The sequence below is a fragment of the Neophocaena asiaeorientalis genome, unplaced genomic scaffold (genome assembly GCF_003031525.2).
Source record: "Neophocaena asiaeorientalis asiaeorientalis breed wild unplaced genomic scaffold, Neophocaena_asiaeorientalis_V1.1 scaffold18, whole genome shotgun sequence".
NCBI classification, from domain to species: domain Eukaryota; kingdom Metazoa; phylum Chordata; class Mammalia; order Artiodactyla; family Phocoenidae; genus Neophocaena; species Neophocaena asiaeorientalis.
In genome coordinates, this window is record NW_020172444.1 from 715,669 (window position 1) to 731,218 (window position 15,550).

The 15,550-nt window shown below is 39.6% G+C and overlaps 1 protein-coding gene across 1 annotated transcript in view; it reads left to right on the forward strand.

Moving 5' to 3' along the window:
* The window catches only part of BIRC6 (baculoviral IAP repeat containing 6), a 233,423-nt gene extending 225,825 nt beyond the window's left edge, over nucleotides 1-7,598 (forward strand). Inside the window, 2 exon segments of the mRNA XM_024732052.1 lie at nucleotides 4,177-4,311; nucleotides 6,448-7,598. Coding sequence (XP_024587820.1) covers nucleotides 4,177-4,311; nucleotides 6,448-6,627 — 315 coding nt within the window. The 3' untranslated portion in view covers nucleotides 6,628-7,598.
* The last annotated feature ends 7,952 nt before the right edge of the window (nucleotides 7,599-15,550 follow it).

Here is a 15,550-nt window from a genome sequence, read left to right on the forward strand (position 1 = left end):
CATAGAGATGGCCAATAAGCATATGAAAAGATGCTTAGCATTGCTAATTATTAGAGACGTGCAAATCACAACTACAGTGAGGGGGGCTTCCCTGGTGCAGCAGTGGTTAAGATCTGCCTGCCAATGCAGGGAACACAGGTTCAAGCCCTGGTCCGGGAAGATCTCACATGCCGCGGAGGAACTAAGCCCGTGGGCCACAACTACCGAGCCTGCGCTCTAGAGTCCGTGTGCCGCAACTACTGAGCTCGCGTGCCATGACTACTGAAGCCTGCGCACCTAGAGCCTGTGCTCTGCAACAAGAGAAGCCACCGCAATGAGAAGCCTGCGCACCACAATGAAGAGTAGCCCCCACTCGCCACAACTAGAGAAAGCCCGCGCGCAGCAATGAAGACCCAACACAGCCAAAAATAAATAAAGTAAATTTTTAAAAAATCTACAAATAACAAGTGCTGGAGAGCGTGTGGAGAAAAGGGAACCCTCCTACACTGTTGGTGGGAATGTAAATTGGTACACCCACTCTGGAAAACAGTGTGGAGGTTCCTTAAAAAACTAAAAATAGAGTTGCCATATGATCCAGCAGTCCCACTCCTGGGCATATATCCAGAGAAGACTCTAATTCAAAAAGATATATGCAGGGCTTCCCTGGTGGCACAGTGGTTAAGAATCCGTCTGCCAATACAGGGGACATGGGTTCAAGCCCTGGTCCAGGAAGTTCCCACATGCCGTGGAGCAACGAAACCCGTGTGCCACAACTTCTTAGCCTGCGCTCTAGACCCCGCAATCCTAGAGCCCATGCTCTGCAACAAGAAAAGCCACCACAATGAGAAGCCCGTGCACCACAACGAAGAGTAGTGCCCGCTTGCCACAACTAGAGAAAGCCCCGCACACAGCAACGAGGACCCAACGCAGCCAATAAATAAATAAATAAATAATTTTAAAAAAATGATACATGCACCCTGATGTTCACAGCTACACTATTTACAATAGCCAAGACATGGAAGCAACCTGAATGTCCACTGATAGATGAATGGGTAAAGGTGTGGTATATATGCAATGGAATATTACTCATCCATTAAAAGAAATGAACTAATGCCATTTGCAGCAACAAGGATGGGCCTAGAGATGATCATACTAAGTGAAGTAAGTCAGACAGAGAAAGACAAATGCCATATGGTATCACTTATATGTGGAATCTAATTGAACATTAGATTGAACAAGCAAATCTAAAATGAACTTATTTACAAAACAGACTTTCAGACACAGAAAACAAACTTATGGTTACCAAAGGGGAAAGGGGGTTGGGGAGGGATAAAATAGAAGTTTGGAATTAGCAAATACAAACTACTGTATATAAAACAGATAAACAACAAGGTTCTACCATATAGTACAGGGAACTATATTCAATGTTCTGTAATAAATCATAATGGAAAAGAATATGTATGTATATGTATAACTGAATTACTTTGCTGTATCCAGAAACGGACACAACACTGTAAATCAACTGTACTACAATTAATTAATTAATTAATTAATTAAATCTTCACTCTGGCCAGCCTATTTCAAGCTCCCATTACTGGGACTTCCCTGGTGGTGCAGTGATTAAGACTCTGTGCTGCCAATGCGGGGGGCCCAGGTTTGATCCCTGATCACAGAACTAGATCCCACATGCATGCTGCAACTAAGGAGCCAGCAAGCCACAACTAAGGAGCCCACCTGCCGCAACTAAGACCCAGCGCAGGGACTTCCCTGGTGGCACATGGGTTAAGAATCTGCCTGCCAACACAGTGGACATGGGTTTCGATCCCTGGTCCAGGAAGATCCCATACGTCGTGGAGCAGCTAAGCCTGTGTGCCACAACTACTGAGCCTGCGCTCTAGAGCCCATGAGCCACAACTACTGAGCCCGCGTGCCACGACTACTGAAGCCCACGCATCTAGAGCCCATGCTCCGCAACAAGAGGAGCCACCGCAATGAGAAGCCCATGTACCGCAACGAAGAGGAGTCCCTGCTCCCCACAACTAGAGAAAGCCTGTGCACAGCAACGAAGACCCAACGCAGCCAAAAATAAATAAATAAATTTATTTAAAAAAAAAAAAAAGACCGGGTGCAACCAAATAAATAAATATTTTTTAAAAACCAAACAAACAAAAAAAATCAAGCTACCATCACCTGTTGCTTGAATTGTTGAAGTAGTTTTCTGATTTTGCTGCTTCCACTTTGTCCTTCTACAATGGTTCTCCACGCATAATCAGATCATCTCACTCCATTGACTTCCCATTAAATGAAGATGAAAACACAGCGTCCTTACCATAGCCTTCAAAACTCTACATTGTCTGGCTCCTGTCTACTATCTTTCAGCATCTCTAAGAGTTCAAAGGCTTTTGATACCTAATGTTAGGTTGTGGAACAACTGGAGCTCTGATATATCAATACTTTCTAACATATCAATACTTTCAGGTAATAAGCTTAATATATGCTTTATGACTAGCAATTCCATTCCTTGGTATATGCTCAATAGCAGTTGTGTACATATTGGGTGTAGAGAATGTTCATAACATTGCCAAAAATTGGAAACAGTCTGATCAGCAGAATGAATGGAGAAATTATGGAATTTTCATAAAGTGGAATACAGCAGTGTAAATGAGTGAACTCCTTCACACATTAAGATGGACAAATATCATAAACACAATAAAGAGCATAAGAAGCCAGGCACAAGAGTACTTTCTATATGATTCTATTTATAAAAAGTTCAAAACTGAGTTAAACTCATACTTAAAGAAGTTAGTATAGTGTATACTTTTGGATGAGGGTTAATGGTAAGAAGTAGCACAAGGGGATCTTCTGGCATGCTTGGTAATGTTCTGTTTCTTATCTAAGTAGAGGTTGTTTTCTTGTGTTCACTGTGGGAGAAAATGCGTTCAGTTATACACACGATTTGGGCACTTTTCTGTATATGTTAAACATCAGTTTTTAAATGTATTGAAAGAAATTTGTAAGTATACACAGTCAGTGTAATTTGTTGGTTCATGCTTAAAGTTTTGTTTTGTTTTCTGGAAGAATAAACTGCTAACACAGGGGACTCAGAGTGGGGACATGACTTTCACAAAAAGGAAATACGTATAATTTGAAACAATAATTCTTTCTCATCTTTTAGAACGTAGCTCACATTAAAGGGGTACCCCTTGTCCATGAATGCTTTTCTAATTTTCCCAATCAGTTGTGGCCTGCTACTTTTTTAATTTCATGGGATTTGTTTTTGTTTTTTATTGTTGTTTTGTATTTTTCAAAACGTATCTTTTTCTTGTGCACTCATCTCCCATCTTATTCTGTGGTTATCATGGTTCTTCATATCAGGTGGTTTTGTACTCATTTTTGTATCCCTGTATGCATCAAACTCAATAACTTATTGGTGGTGTTTTACGTCCATTCCCAGTTTTTCCTAATTTTTCCCTTGTAGGTATTATTGCCTTTTCTTTAGAGGAGACAAGCTCTTTGGGCAACGTAGTAAGTAGCTCACCCAGAATACAGAATAATAATTCCAAAATGATCTATTTTGTAGCTTAAATTTGTCAAAAATAGACTTTTACTACATACACAGAAATTTTACTCAGTTTTTCAAAGAAAGAATTTTAAAAATCTGAATGTAAAGCACATTTATCTTAAGGAGTTAAACGTCATAAAATAAAATCTTGTTCATAAGTTAACCAGAAGACAAAATTAAAAGAGTAATAATATTGCCTATTTTGGGCTATGTTCTGATATCTGTGCGAATGCCTGTGATTGAGTATCTCTTTACTCATCTAAATGTTCTTTGAGTTCTCTTTGAAAGATAGAAATTGACAGTTTTTCTGTTGTCAATACTTTTTCTCCTGGTTATTCTTTTATTTACATTTGCCTCTGACTCTATGTTCTCTGGATAGGATTAACTACTGAAATGTCTGAGTGGGATTGGGCATTATTTTCTGCTTATAGAACTGGGTATTTCAACACAAGTCATCTGATGTCATAATCCTGATTCTTCCCTGTTAATAATGTAGAGTGTTCACCATATTGAGTTTTGTGGAGAGAAAAAAAATGCCATGTCTTCTAAATTTCATGTTTTTGTAATGCCACATACTTTGTCTTTTAAATTCTGACCCAATCACATGTTGTTCTCTTGCTTGGTTTATTCTTAAGGTTATACATAAACATTTTTACTTGAAAAGAGCTGAGATCATGGCCCAGTGTGAGGAGTGGATTGCAGACATCCAGCAGCACAGCAGTGATAAGCGGGTAGGCAGGACCATGTCTCACCATGCAGCAGCTCTCAAGGTGAGTAACCCTCCCTAACAGGAGCCTTGTCGGTGGCCTCAAAAGAAGAGTTGTATATTCACTGACAGAACCGTGATGACTGCTAGAAAGAAACATTAAATTTATTAAGTTCAGAGGTTACCCAGAAGTCTATAGAAAAGATACATTCCTTTTGACAATGAAGTGACAGTTCCTAAAATTAAAAATGAGTATAGGGACTGAGCCAACAGAGTTTCATAGAGTTGTTTGACAATGATGGCAACAAAATGTTCTCCATGACAGTTTGCATTAGCTTTTCCCTGAGCCTCTTACCTTCCAGAATTTTATTACTTGGAGTAATGAGGGAGATGGTAGCTGCAGAGCCTCCAACAGCTGATTGGTGTGGAAGCATCTGTGATACAATCGTGTTTTGGGGGCAGTGAGCTGTTGTTTTCAACTAGGGCGTTCACAGAAACATATTACTGGCATTTTTACTTGGATGCCCTGTCATCACTCTTCATTGAAGATCTAAAAGAGAGAACTTATCTTTCCTTCAATCAAATTTTATAACCTTCTGTATTTTCTTAATCTTAAACAACTTTTTCTCTGTCTAAAAATCTTCAGATTTTATTTAACTCCCGCTTCATCTAGTATACCTACCTGGTCAGTGCTAGGTCCTATCAGTGCTGCCTTCATATGGGGATTCTCCTCCCCATTATTCTCCTCAGTTCCCATAGTTCAGTCGTTTAGATATATCTTTCCCTTACACAAAACCTCGGTGGCTAAAGTCCAGGCCTCTTTTGCTTTGTTATTTCAGTCAGTGTCTTGTTTTTATCTCAAATTCTTATTCTTTGTTTCTGTAATGCCCTGATTTGGAAATCTCTATCCTGAATCAGTCCAAATTTATATCATCTCAGGTATACTTTTGCTGCTGAGTGCTACTTGAGAAAAGTATGCAGCTCTTCAGTTTAATTTCACAATAAAGGCATAGTATTCCCACCTCAACTGGGCCTTCATAATTGTCCTTTTTTTCTTCTTCTTCTTCCCTAGTTAGTGTTTTCTTCTGTTGTCCATGGTGGAAGGGAAATTGGGACTAGAAAAATTTCGAGTTACCAGTATGTAAATATACTTTGAAACCTTAAAAATGGCTGCAAATGTGTAGTTGTCTTATCTTGCCTGTATGTCTTCTACTTCTAACCAAAGTTTAGGCTCTGTAATATCAGAGATCATATAGTTGGTCCTTCATATCCACAGGGGATTGGTTCCAGGATCCCCTGCAAATAGCAAAATCCACAGATGCTCAAGTCCCTTAGATAAAATGGCGTAGTACAGTCAGCTCTTTTTATCCAGCTGTGTCCTCCTTATTTTACACATTGCTTTTACATTGTTACTGTTGAGCACAGTTCCTTGTTCTATAAATGTTGGTTAATTTTCAAAGTCAGCTATTGACACAACTAATTTTCAAAGCCCTTGGTGTGAGATTTGAGGTCATTTCTCTCCCACTAGAAATTTATAAACTAAAACTTAATGTTTGTAAACAACCAGCCACTCTCTGTTAACATCTCTATATCCTTCCCTAAATGGCAGTATGGGGTAATACAAAGTTATGTACTCTCTCTAGATCTTCTTTTTCATTTGCTTACATTTTAAAAACTTCTTATGATTAAATTATTTATAAGGTGTAAGCCAAGCATTACATGAGGCAATGAGTATGAAAGATTTCAAACGTTTTACATAGGGCCTAGTTTTTATTCACTAAAATAGCAGTGGTTTTATTTTAATTTATGGACTGTCTCTCAAAAATTTTAGTCAGAGGCAGCATGTATTACAAGTTAAGATGTTATTCTCTTTAATTTAAAAGTCTATATGGCAAATGACGGGTGTCCTCTAAGTCATTAGTAATACTGTTTTTGTTACAGGTGTTGGGGCATTGGTAGGGTCTGTGGGCGTGCTACTTAGTACTCAGGGCTTACCAGCAGCATCAGTTACTTTGAGGTTAGAGATTTGTGCCAACTTTGTTCACTGCCTGTTAGAGCAGCTAGCTTAAGGAAGGTCTTAATAGATTTTTGTAGACCTAATGCTTTGGGTTTTGTTTTGAACTCAGTTCTTCCCTCCAGTGATGTTGTGCTGGTATCCCAGGCTTTGCAGTTCTAACATCACTCATTTTCCCCTGCGTAGCGTCACACTGCTCAGCTCCGAGAAGAGCTACTGAAACTTCCCTGTCCTGAAGACTTGGACCCTGATGCCGATGATGCCTCGGAGATGTGCAGTGCCACAGCGGGTACTGAGGAGACTCTAATGCATGATCAGGTCAAACCCAGCAGCAGTAAAGAACTCCCCAGTGACTTCAAATTGTGAGCTGCATTGATGTGGACTTCATAGACGCAGAGGCTTTGAAGCACAAGCCAAATATGTCAATATTTGTATGTAAGAAACTAATTATGTAATAGGTAATGAAACTGAAATTATACTACACCCTTAAGGAGATCCAGTTTAATTCAAGGTGATCTTTTATTTACCTGTACAAGAGTGTAAACTTTTTTGTGCTTTTACTTTTCACTTGTGAGAACCACTGATTGGTATGTTCAACAAATTTGTGTATACAAAGAAATGGATAAATCACTGATTATATAAGGGAAACTACCTTAGGAAAGAATGTTTACTGAATTTTTTTTTTTTTTTTTTACTGTAGAGTGAAGGGTTGTTAACAAAGAATATATATTGGTCATTCTTACAACTACTATTTAAAGTCAGCAACTTTTCACTGAATTTGATAGATTTTATGTTTGGCCATATCTTCATGCTCATATATGATTTCTGAAGACCTCCTACATACACTTCAATAAAAGTTAAATGGACATACTCCCTCTTTTTTGATTTACTGGTACATTTTTTAAATGATAAATCTGCCATAAAATGCATTATAGCTGGAGACTTGCACTTGTATGGATGAATTTATTACATTCAACGTATTTAATTTTATGCTTTCTAAAATTCTAAGATGCAGAAAAATAAATGAACATGATTTTATTCTATGCCAATATTTGGGCCTGTGAATGTATCTGTTATTTGAATTTAAGTATATGAAGAGGAATGGTCAATTTGAAAAGTCACTCTAAACTGAGTTTTTCCTAAAGGGCTCCTTTCTTCCTGGACTATCTGGTTTTATTACTAACGTCACATGTATATGTTAAACATTGAGGCTCTGTAGAGCAGAGAGGATGTACCTCTCTGGTGCTGTTACAGTACATTCTGTACTTGCCATATAGGCTCATTTTCATGCAAATTCTTCCTAGAGCCAAATAAATAAAGACTTAGGTGTATTGGTATGTCTTGTTTCTAAAACAGTTTGCCATGGTGTGAAATGCTATTTCTACAAAGAATTGGACACTTTCAAGAGCTACTCACGGGAAAGGGAAGGCTATTTTTTTCAAGACCAGTTATCACAAAGGAGCTAAGGCGATTCTTGATAGTGTTAATATAAAATAAACGGGGAACCCTGAATCTGGAGCTGGCCTGAGGGAGAAGCTGTATCCTGAGCAGTGGGTTACTCTCTGAAGGAAAAGGGGAACTAGGGATCATGATACCCTCTCAACAAGGTACAGAGCTCCTTAAAGTGAATAAAGTGTGCGGCCAGGAAATCAGCTTCCAAAACACATAGCATCAGGTCTAGTGGGTGATGATTACACAAGCATGACAAAATCGAGTCAGTTCGTGAGGAAGCAGAGTCAATTAAATGTTACTCACAGACCTGCTATCTTGTATCTCAGTATAAAACTAGCAGCAATAAGTAGTAAAAGGACGGTCATCAATCCTCTAGGCCTTTTGTTTTTCGGTCTGTCAGGGTCCTGTCAGGGACAGGTGATAAAAGCTTCTATCCAAGTATATTGTTTACCTCCAATTTGGGATTTTATTTTTAATCATTAAAATAAGGTAGGGTCATTTTCCCCATTTCACACCATTAGTCCTCAGAAAACTTTATAAAAGCGAAGTAACAATATCAGTACTATAAGTTCCAGTTCATGTTTTTTAAAAACCAAGGCCTAAAGTCTGAATTTGAGACTTTAGTCTAATTTGGTTCCACCTGGAATCTAGACTACAACAAACATTTGAGCACTCCGTTTGTACTAGGTACAGGTTCCTGCACTTGAGGATTGAATGACAAACATGTCAGTGCAAAATGGTAAGTTCTCTGATACTGTTATTTACAGGGTATATTGGGAGCACAGAGGAGGGACACCTACCTCAGGCAAAATGTTGATGGGTACTGAGGTGATATGGTCAGGAAGAGCTTCCTAAAGGAAGATATCCTGGACTTCCTTCGTGGCGTAGTGGTTAAGAATCTGCCTGCCAATGCAGAGGACACGGGTTTGATCCCTGGTCTGGGAAGATCCCACGTGCCGCGGAGCAACAAAGCCTGTGCGCCACAACTGCTGAGCTTGCATTCTAGAGCCTGTGCACCACAACTACTGAGCCTGCGTTCCACAACTACTGAAGCCCGTGTGCCTAGAGCCCGTGCTTCACAACAAGAGAAGCCACCGCCATGAGAAGCCCATGCACTGCAATGAAGAGTAGCCCCCGCTCGCCACAACTAGAGAAAGCCCACGCACAGCGACAAGGACCCAATGCAGCCAAAACAAAGACAAAAACAACAAAAAAGGAAGATATCCTGAGTCTGGAAGGGTGAGGATAAGTAAGTTAGCCAGGCAGAAAGAAGTTATACCAGATACAAGAGAGCAAAAAGGAGAGCTTGAGTTAATGGTACCATGTTCGATACTATTGGACTTTAAGAGGCAAAGTGGGGATAGTTGAATGGGTGCGATGTGGGCTGTGGTGTCAGGAAGATAGGAGGGGTTGGGTCATGGAAGAACTTGGTTGTCCTGTTAAGGAGCTTTGACATCCTGTAGGTGATGGAGGGCTGTCCAGTAGCTTTAATTAGAGGAGCAACCTCGTCAGATGGTATTTCAGGAAGATCATTCTGCCAACTGTTGGGTGGCAAGGAGGTCAGTAGAGAGCCTACACTAGAGTCAAGGTCGTGGTCATAAACTAGGACAATGAAAGGGTGGAGAGGAAGGGAAAAGTGACAGAACTTGGGGAAATACGTATTTTTTGGTATGAGAATAACTCCAGGATGTTTACAGGCTGAGGAGCCAGGGGAGAAGGGTGAGTGTGAAGGCCTTGGAGAAGGCTGGGGCAGATGCCAGCAGACATGGGATAGCCTAGGTCCAAGAGGACGTGAGGAAATCAGTAAATCCAATGGTCAGTTCATAAAACTATTAGCGATGAAGTTGTGATCTTAAAGAGAAGTACAAAAATAAACTGCTTAGTTAGCATTTTAGTGTTAAGACCAGTATCCCCGAAGTCAGACAAATGTAGAAAGTACTGTAAACTCTTTTTTCTTTTTTTTTTTTTTGGCCGCACCTGCTGCTTGTGCGATCTTAGTTCCCCAACCAGAGGTCGAACCCGGGCCCTCAGCAGGCAGTGAGACTGCAGGAGTCCTAACTACTGGACCTCTAGGGAATTCCCGACAATTTTTCTTTGATGTCCTATAATTTGGTTTACTTAGGGTAAGATGGGTGAGGTGAAATATTCCAGTTAGTGTGTCAAACTGTGGTGAGGGACCAAGGTTTTCGGTTACCCTTCTTTCCATTAGAGACCAGTACTTTATAAAATACAGTGAAAACATTGCAGCATTGTCCTGTTGCTTACTCACTTTCTGTACGTAGCCCCCTGCCAGCTGGTCGCAGTCTGTGGACTGTGGCTTGATCGGCCCTGTACTAAGTAACTCAAACGAGGGTTGGTCCCTAGCTAGGCATTGCTGACTGGCCATTTATTCCTTAAACCAAAGCGAATTATTTAGTAGACAAATTTCTACAGTTACATTTTTTTCCACCATATTACATACTTTTCCACAATTAAGAGTTAATACTCTGGTACGTCCATGAGATTGGTTAGACCAAAAGATTCCAAGGAAGAAACAGACATGCCTGCTGGATCAGCCTAGAGATGGGAACAGACCCAGTTGCAGACCTGGGAGCTAGATACTCAGCTGGAGCGGGCAGCCAGGGTACAAGAGGACTGGAATGAGGAGCCTGGGCCAAGCTGCTGCGCTGGTGTTTCAGTCTTAGACAAGATGGTCAGAACATGACAGGGCCTCAGGTTCATTTGGTTTCAGTAATACTGAGCTTTTTGAGTTGTGTTTTTTTTTCTCTTTGATGATAGTTATACTCTATAATAAATAGCTCACTAAGGAAAATTGGGAAAATACTGAAAAATACAACATGTGAAATTAAAACACTTAATTTTCTGATATCTTTCTTCATAGTCTATTTTCTATACTTCTCTTTTCTATATAATTGGTATATTGTATGAACAATTTTAGCACCTTTTTAACAATATATTATGCACTTTTTATCATAAAGAAAATTAATGGTGGGACTTACCTGGTGGCGCAGTGGTTAAGAATCCACCTGTCAATGAGTAGGACATGGGTTTAAGCCCCGGTCCAGGAAGATCCCACATGCCGTGGAGCAGCATGTGTCACAACTACTGAACCTGTGCTCTAGAGCCCATGAGCCACAACTACTGAGCCAGCATGCCACAACTATTGAAGCCCGCGCGCCTAGAGCCTGTGCTCTGCAACAAGAGAAGCCACCTCAATGAGAAGCCCGCACACCACGAGGAAGAGTAGCCCCTGCTCGCTCACTGCAGCTAGAGAAAGCCTGCGTGCAGCAACAAAGACCCAATGCAGCCAAAAATAAAATAAATACATTTATTTAAAAAAAAATTAATGACTGCATGATATGAATGTAGTTAACTAATCCCTTACTGTTGGACATTTAAGCTATTTCTATTTTGCTAACTATAAATAATGCTCTAATAACCATGGTCTATATCTTTTATTTCCTTATGATAAAGCCTAGAATTATTAGGTCAAAGGGTTTGATATTTAATGACTAATTGCTTTCCAGAGAGATTGTATTGATTTCACACTTCCAGGTTCAGTTAATGTTCCTATTCCCTGGCCAGCATTGGGGATTATAACTTTTTAATCTGGAATTTTTGTGTATCATCATTAAACATGCTTTAGTCTGCTTTTTTTTTCAACGGTGTTCATATCAATATTTATTAGCCATTTGAATTTCTACTTTGTCAATAATCAGTTTATACCTTTTCCCCATTTTTTGTATTGTCTTAGGATGTTTTAATGTAAATGAGCTACTTGTGTGGTGGAATATTAATTTTTATCATATTTGTATGTTTTCCAGGTGGCCTTTTAACTTTTCTCATAGAAGTTTTTTGTTTGTTTTAATTTGGCTGCATTGGGTCTTAGTTGTGGCATGCAGGGGATCTTTGTTGTGGTGCGTGGGCTTCTCTCTAGTTGTGGCACGTGGGCTCAGTAGTTCTGGTACATGGGCTTAGTTGCCCTGTGGCATGTGGGATCTTAGTTCCCTGACCAGTGATTGAACCTACGTCCCCTGCATTGGAAGGTGGACTCTTAACCACTGGACCACTAGGGAAGTCCCTCATAGAAGTTTTAAATTATCATGAAATCATCTATTGATCTTCTCCTTTGTGATTTTAATTACTTTTTTACTCTTTTTCAGAACTCCCCTCTACAAAGACGAAAGAATCATATATATTTTCTAACTAGGATTGGTTCTGGTATTGGTGTAAACCTGTCTGAAGCTAAATTGGAACAGGCCTGAAAGCTCTCTGCTTCCCATCCCATCCCCTCCAGAGCCCAGCAAGGTGGTAAGAATGTAGGGGCCACATGCTTGAGTTGGACGGGGCACACCAGGTTGAAAGGAAACTCTTTCCTCTTTTTCTCTTCAAAATCTGTCCAGTTTCCAGCAGCCATCCTCCTTTGTCTCAGCTTCTAGTCTCCTGATTCTTCAAACTAAAGGAGCTGACAGCCCTCTGAACTTATGCATTTCCTGGGCAGTAGAGGCATCCTCTGGCCTTCTTCCCTCAGCCCCTGGATGTGATCCTGTAGTGATCCCATGGGCTCCACCAAAAAACTGGTTTTCTTTGCTTTATTCATGTGTCCCTCCTCAGGTTGCACCAGCTATGTTTTCCAGTGCAGGAAGAGATTGCAACAGGCCACCGTTTTGATAGTGTTTTAGTTTTACTCACTTGGAGCTTCTCCAAGGAGGGAATGCCCAGTCCAGCTATGTCAGCTTCAGGTTGCCCTGGGTCACTGGCAGCACACAGCCTCTGGTTAAGTATCTCTGCCTAGGGGCGTTCCTAGGAGAGTGATTGATCTTCTCCACCTCCCTGGCCTCTCTCTTTTCCAAGGGCTGGGTCACAAGGGTAGACACAGATCTCCCCCATTCTCACCACCCCCTCCCCTTCTGTTCCTTGCTCTTGTTTTTCCCTAGCCTTTTTACAGGTTTTGTTCTTTGATTTATCTCTTCCTCTTTTCACCTTGTTGTCTGCAAAACTGGCATACCTAGCCCCAGAGTACCTCTCATTTCTCTGGAGCCATTATCATTATTTAGAGGGACCAGCTAGAGCTCCTTTAGCTTGTTGGTGCCCCTTTTCTACAAGTGGCTATCCTTGTTATCTTAGCTCTAGCTCTATAAGGATTTTTTGACCAGTTGGCTCTTGTAATTGCTGTGAGGCAAGGCTAAGCACTGGCTACTGAATTAAAGGATATACTTTATCTGGCAATGGTTCTTCAATATGTACCATGTTATTGAGGTAATACTCCAAAAGTACAGACTAACATTTTCAATATTTGTACGAAAAGAAAGATTTATAATTTTCTAGGAATAGTTAATCTGGACTCTTCTGTGTTCATAATCTTCCTGTGTTTATCCTATATTACCTATAGAGTTCTCTGATCAGAGGTATTATTTTTAATAATTTCCTGAATTATACATAGTCTAGGTATTCTAATGTCTAGTTCAGCCATAATCTGATCCTGCATAAGAGCTGCAGTACCTTCTGTCTGGAAGCAAATCCTAAAATTGTAGGTGTTGTGTCCCATAGAATAAAGAAGTATTCTTCTACTAATGGTTCCAAAACACTAATCATAGGTTAGGATATAGGCTCATTAGAGATTCTTACTACTTGAATGCTTCTATTAAACCAATGTAAATAAAGTTCATTTCCCTTCAACCTCTTTACAGTTTACTGTATACCCTCAAATTTGTCTTTTATCTTTTTTCCCCCACACACTGGCACGAGACGTTCCTCTCTTTTTTTCTTAAGAAAAGTGAACTTGCTTTCCTTTCTGCTTTTCAGCCAACTTTAAAATTGTTCACAGCAAGATTTTATGTTCTACAGTAGTAGGAATGAGGTAGATAAAATGGCACTGTATCAACAAGAATTATCGTCCCATTATTATAGATAATTCTCCTTGGGAGTTTAGAGGAAGGACAGAATATTTTTGGGTGCTAATATCTCTTGGAATGGCACCATTGGGCCGATTTTAGACACTTGTCCTTTTGTTTTTTAGGCAATGTGGATCAATGTTTCTTTCAATGGGCCTTCTGCTTGTAATCTGTACCATTATCCTTATATGTAGGCCCCCAAGTCTTAAAGAAGAAAGGCTCATTTTGTTGTTTTATAGAGAGAGACATAAGTTATATGGGTTTCTCACTTGCTTACTTTCTAAGACTATCCGGAAATATCTAACTACACAGTGGATATTTTTAACCTGGCAATTTCATGTATTATTTCTGATTGAATTCAATAATTCATGCTTGAGCCCATTTATAAAAGAGGTTATTAGGCTCCCTTTATCTCACCTTGAGTCTACTCTAGAATATTGCCTGAAACTTTCTTAAAGTCTTTCAAATCCGTATTTCATAATTTTGAAACTTTAGGTTTTAAGTTTAATCCAACCTTAACAGAAAGGCTTCTGAACTTTATGTAGTGTTTTTATTTTCAAATTTTACTTAGAGGCTTTATTGAAATCTTTTTTTTTATAAAATTTTTTTCTTTTTATTTATTTTTTATTTATTTATTTTTGGCTGCATCGGGCCTTCATTGCTGCGCACAGACTTTCTCTAGTTGCGGTGAGCGGGGGTTACTCTTTGTTGCAGTGCACGGGCTTCTCATTGCGGTGGCTTATCTTGTTGCGGAGCACGGGCTCTACGCACGCGGGCTTCAGTAGCTGTGGCACTTGGTCTCAGTAGTTGTGGCTTGCGGGCTCTAGAGCGCAAGCTCAGTAGTTGGGGGGCACGGGCTTAGCTCTTCTGCGGCATGTGGGATCTTCCTGGACCAGGGCTTGAACCCATTTCCCCTGCATTGGAAGGCAGATTCTTAACCACTGTGCCACCAGGAAAGCCCAAAATCTTTTTTTTACCCTGCTATTCTGAAACTTTTTTTTTCCCATCTAAGAGTCTAACAGTTAATTGAACTAATTGATACAGAGCTATAGTCCAGGACTGTAACCTATCTCAAATATCTTGTCCCTTTATCTGTTTTCCTGAAGTTGATGATGAAGTTAATTATAGTCCTTTACTTGACTCTTGACGGTAGTTTTTTTTTTTTTTTTTTTTTTTTTTTTTCCATTCCCGGACCGGGGCACGAACCCGTGTCCCCTGAATTGGAAGGCGGACTCTCAACCACTGCGCCACCAGGGAAGCCCATTGACGGTAGTTTTAATTTAACTTCAAATCTGTCTTTCTGTCCTAGCAGTTTTACAATGTACTTGTCTTTTTGTTTGATTGGTTTTTGTTTTTAGATTTTCTTTTTGTATTACACAAAAGGATATTTATTTAAAATGAGAAAAGAGACCCTAATCAATTAAAATGCCACAAACATAAAATGCAGAAAAAAATCAATTAATTAATTGACAGGTACATCTTTATACTACTTTTCCCTTATATATTTTGGCTGCAGTTTTTTAAAAAAATCTTTTTTTTTGTTTTGTTTTTTCTTGCCTGTAATCTTTTGATTACCTCTTCATAGGACCACGGTTTTTGTAATATTTTCTAAGATTGAATAGAAAGAGAATTCATTATTTCTTCCTGCATGGTTGAACAAACTTTGTTTTTATTATTGATGGTAAGGATGCATAAAACATACAACTTCTTCCATGGACGTATACACTGTTTATAGTATTCCAACAGGTTTGTGGCCCACCAACACATACATTTTGTATTCTGTGATTCCCATCACAAAAGAAAAGAACATGATGGATTTATAATGATATCCATACTCAGTGTAAAAATCAAGTATATTCCTGATAGGAGTGGATTTCCATTTTGGCCAAGCATTGATGTGGATTGAATCTTCTCACAATTTTAGATTACTCTGATTACTGGAA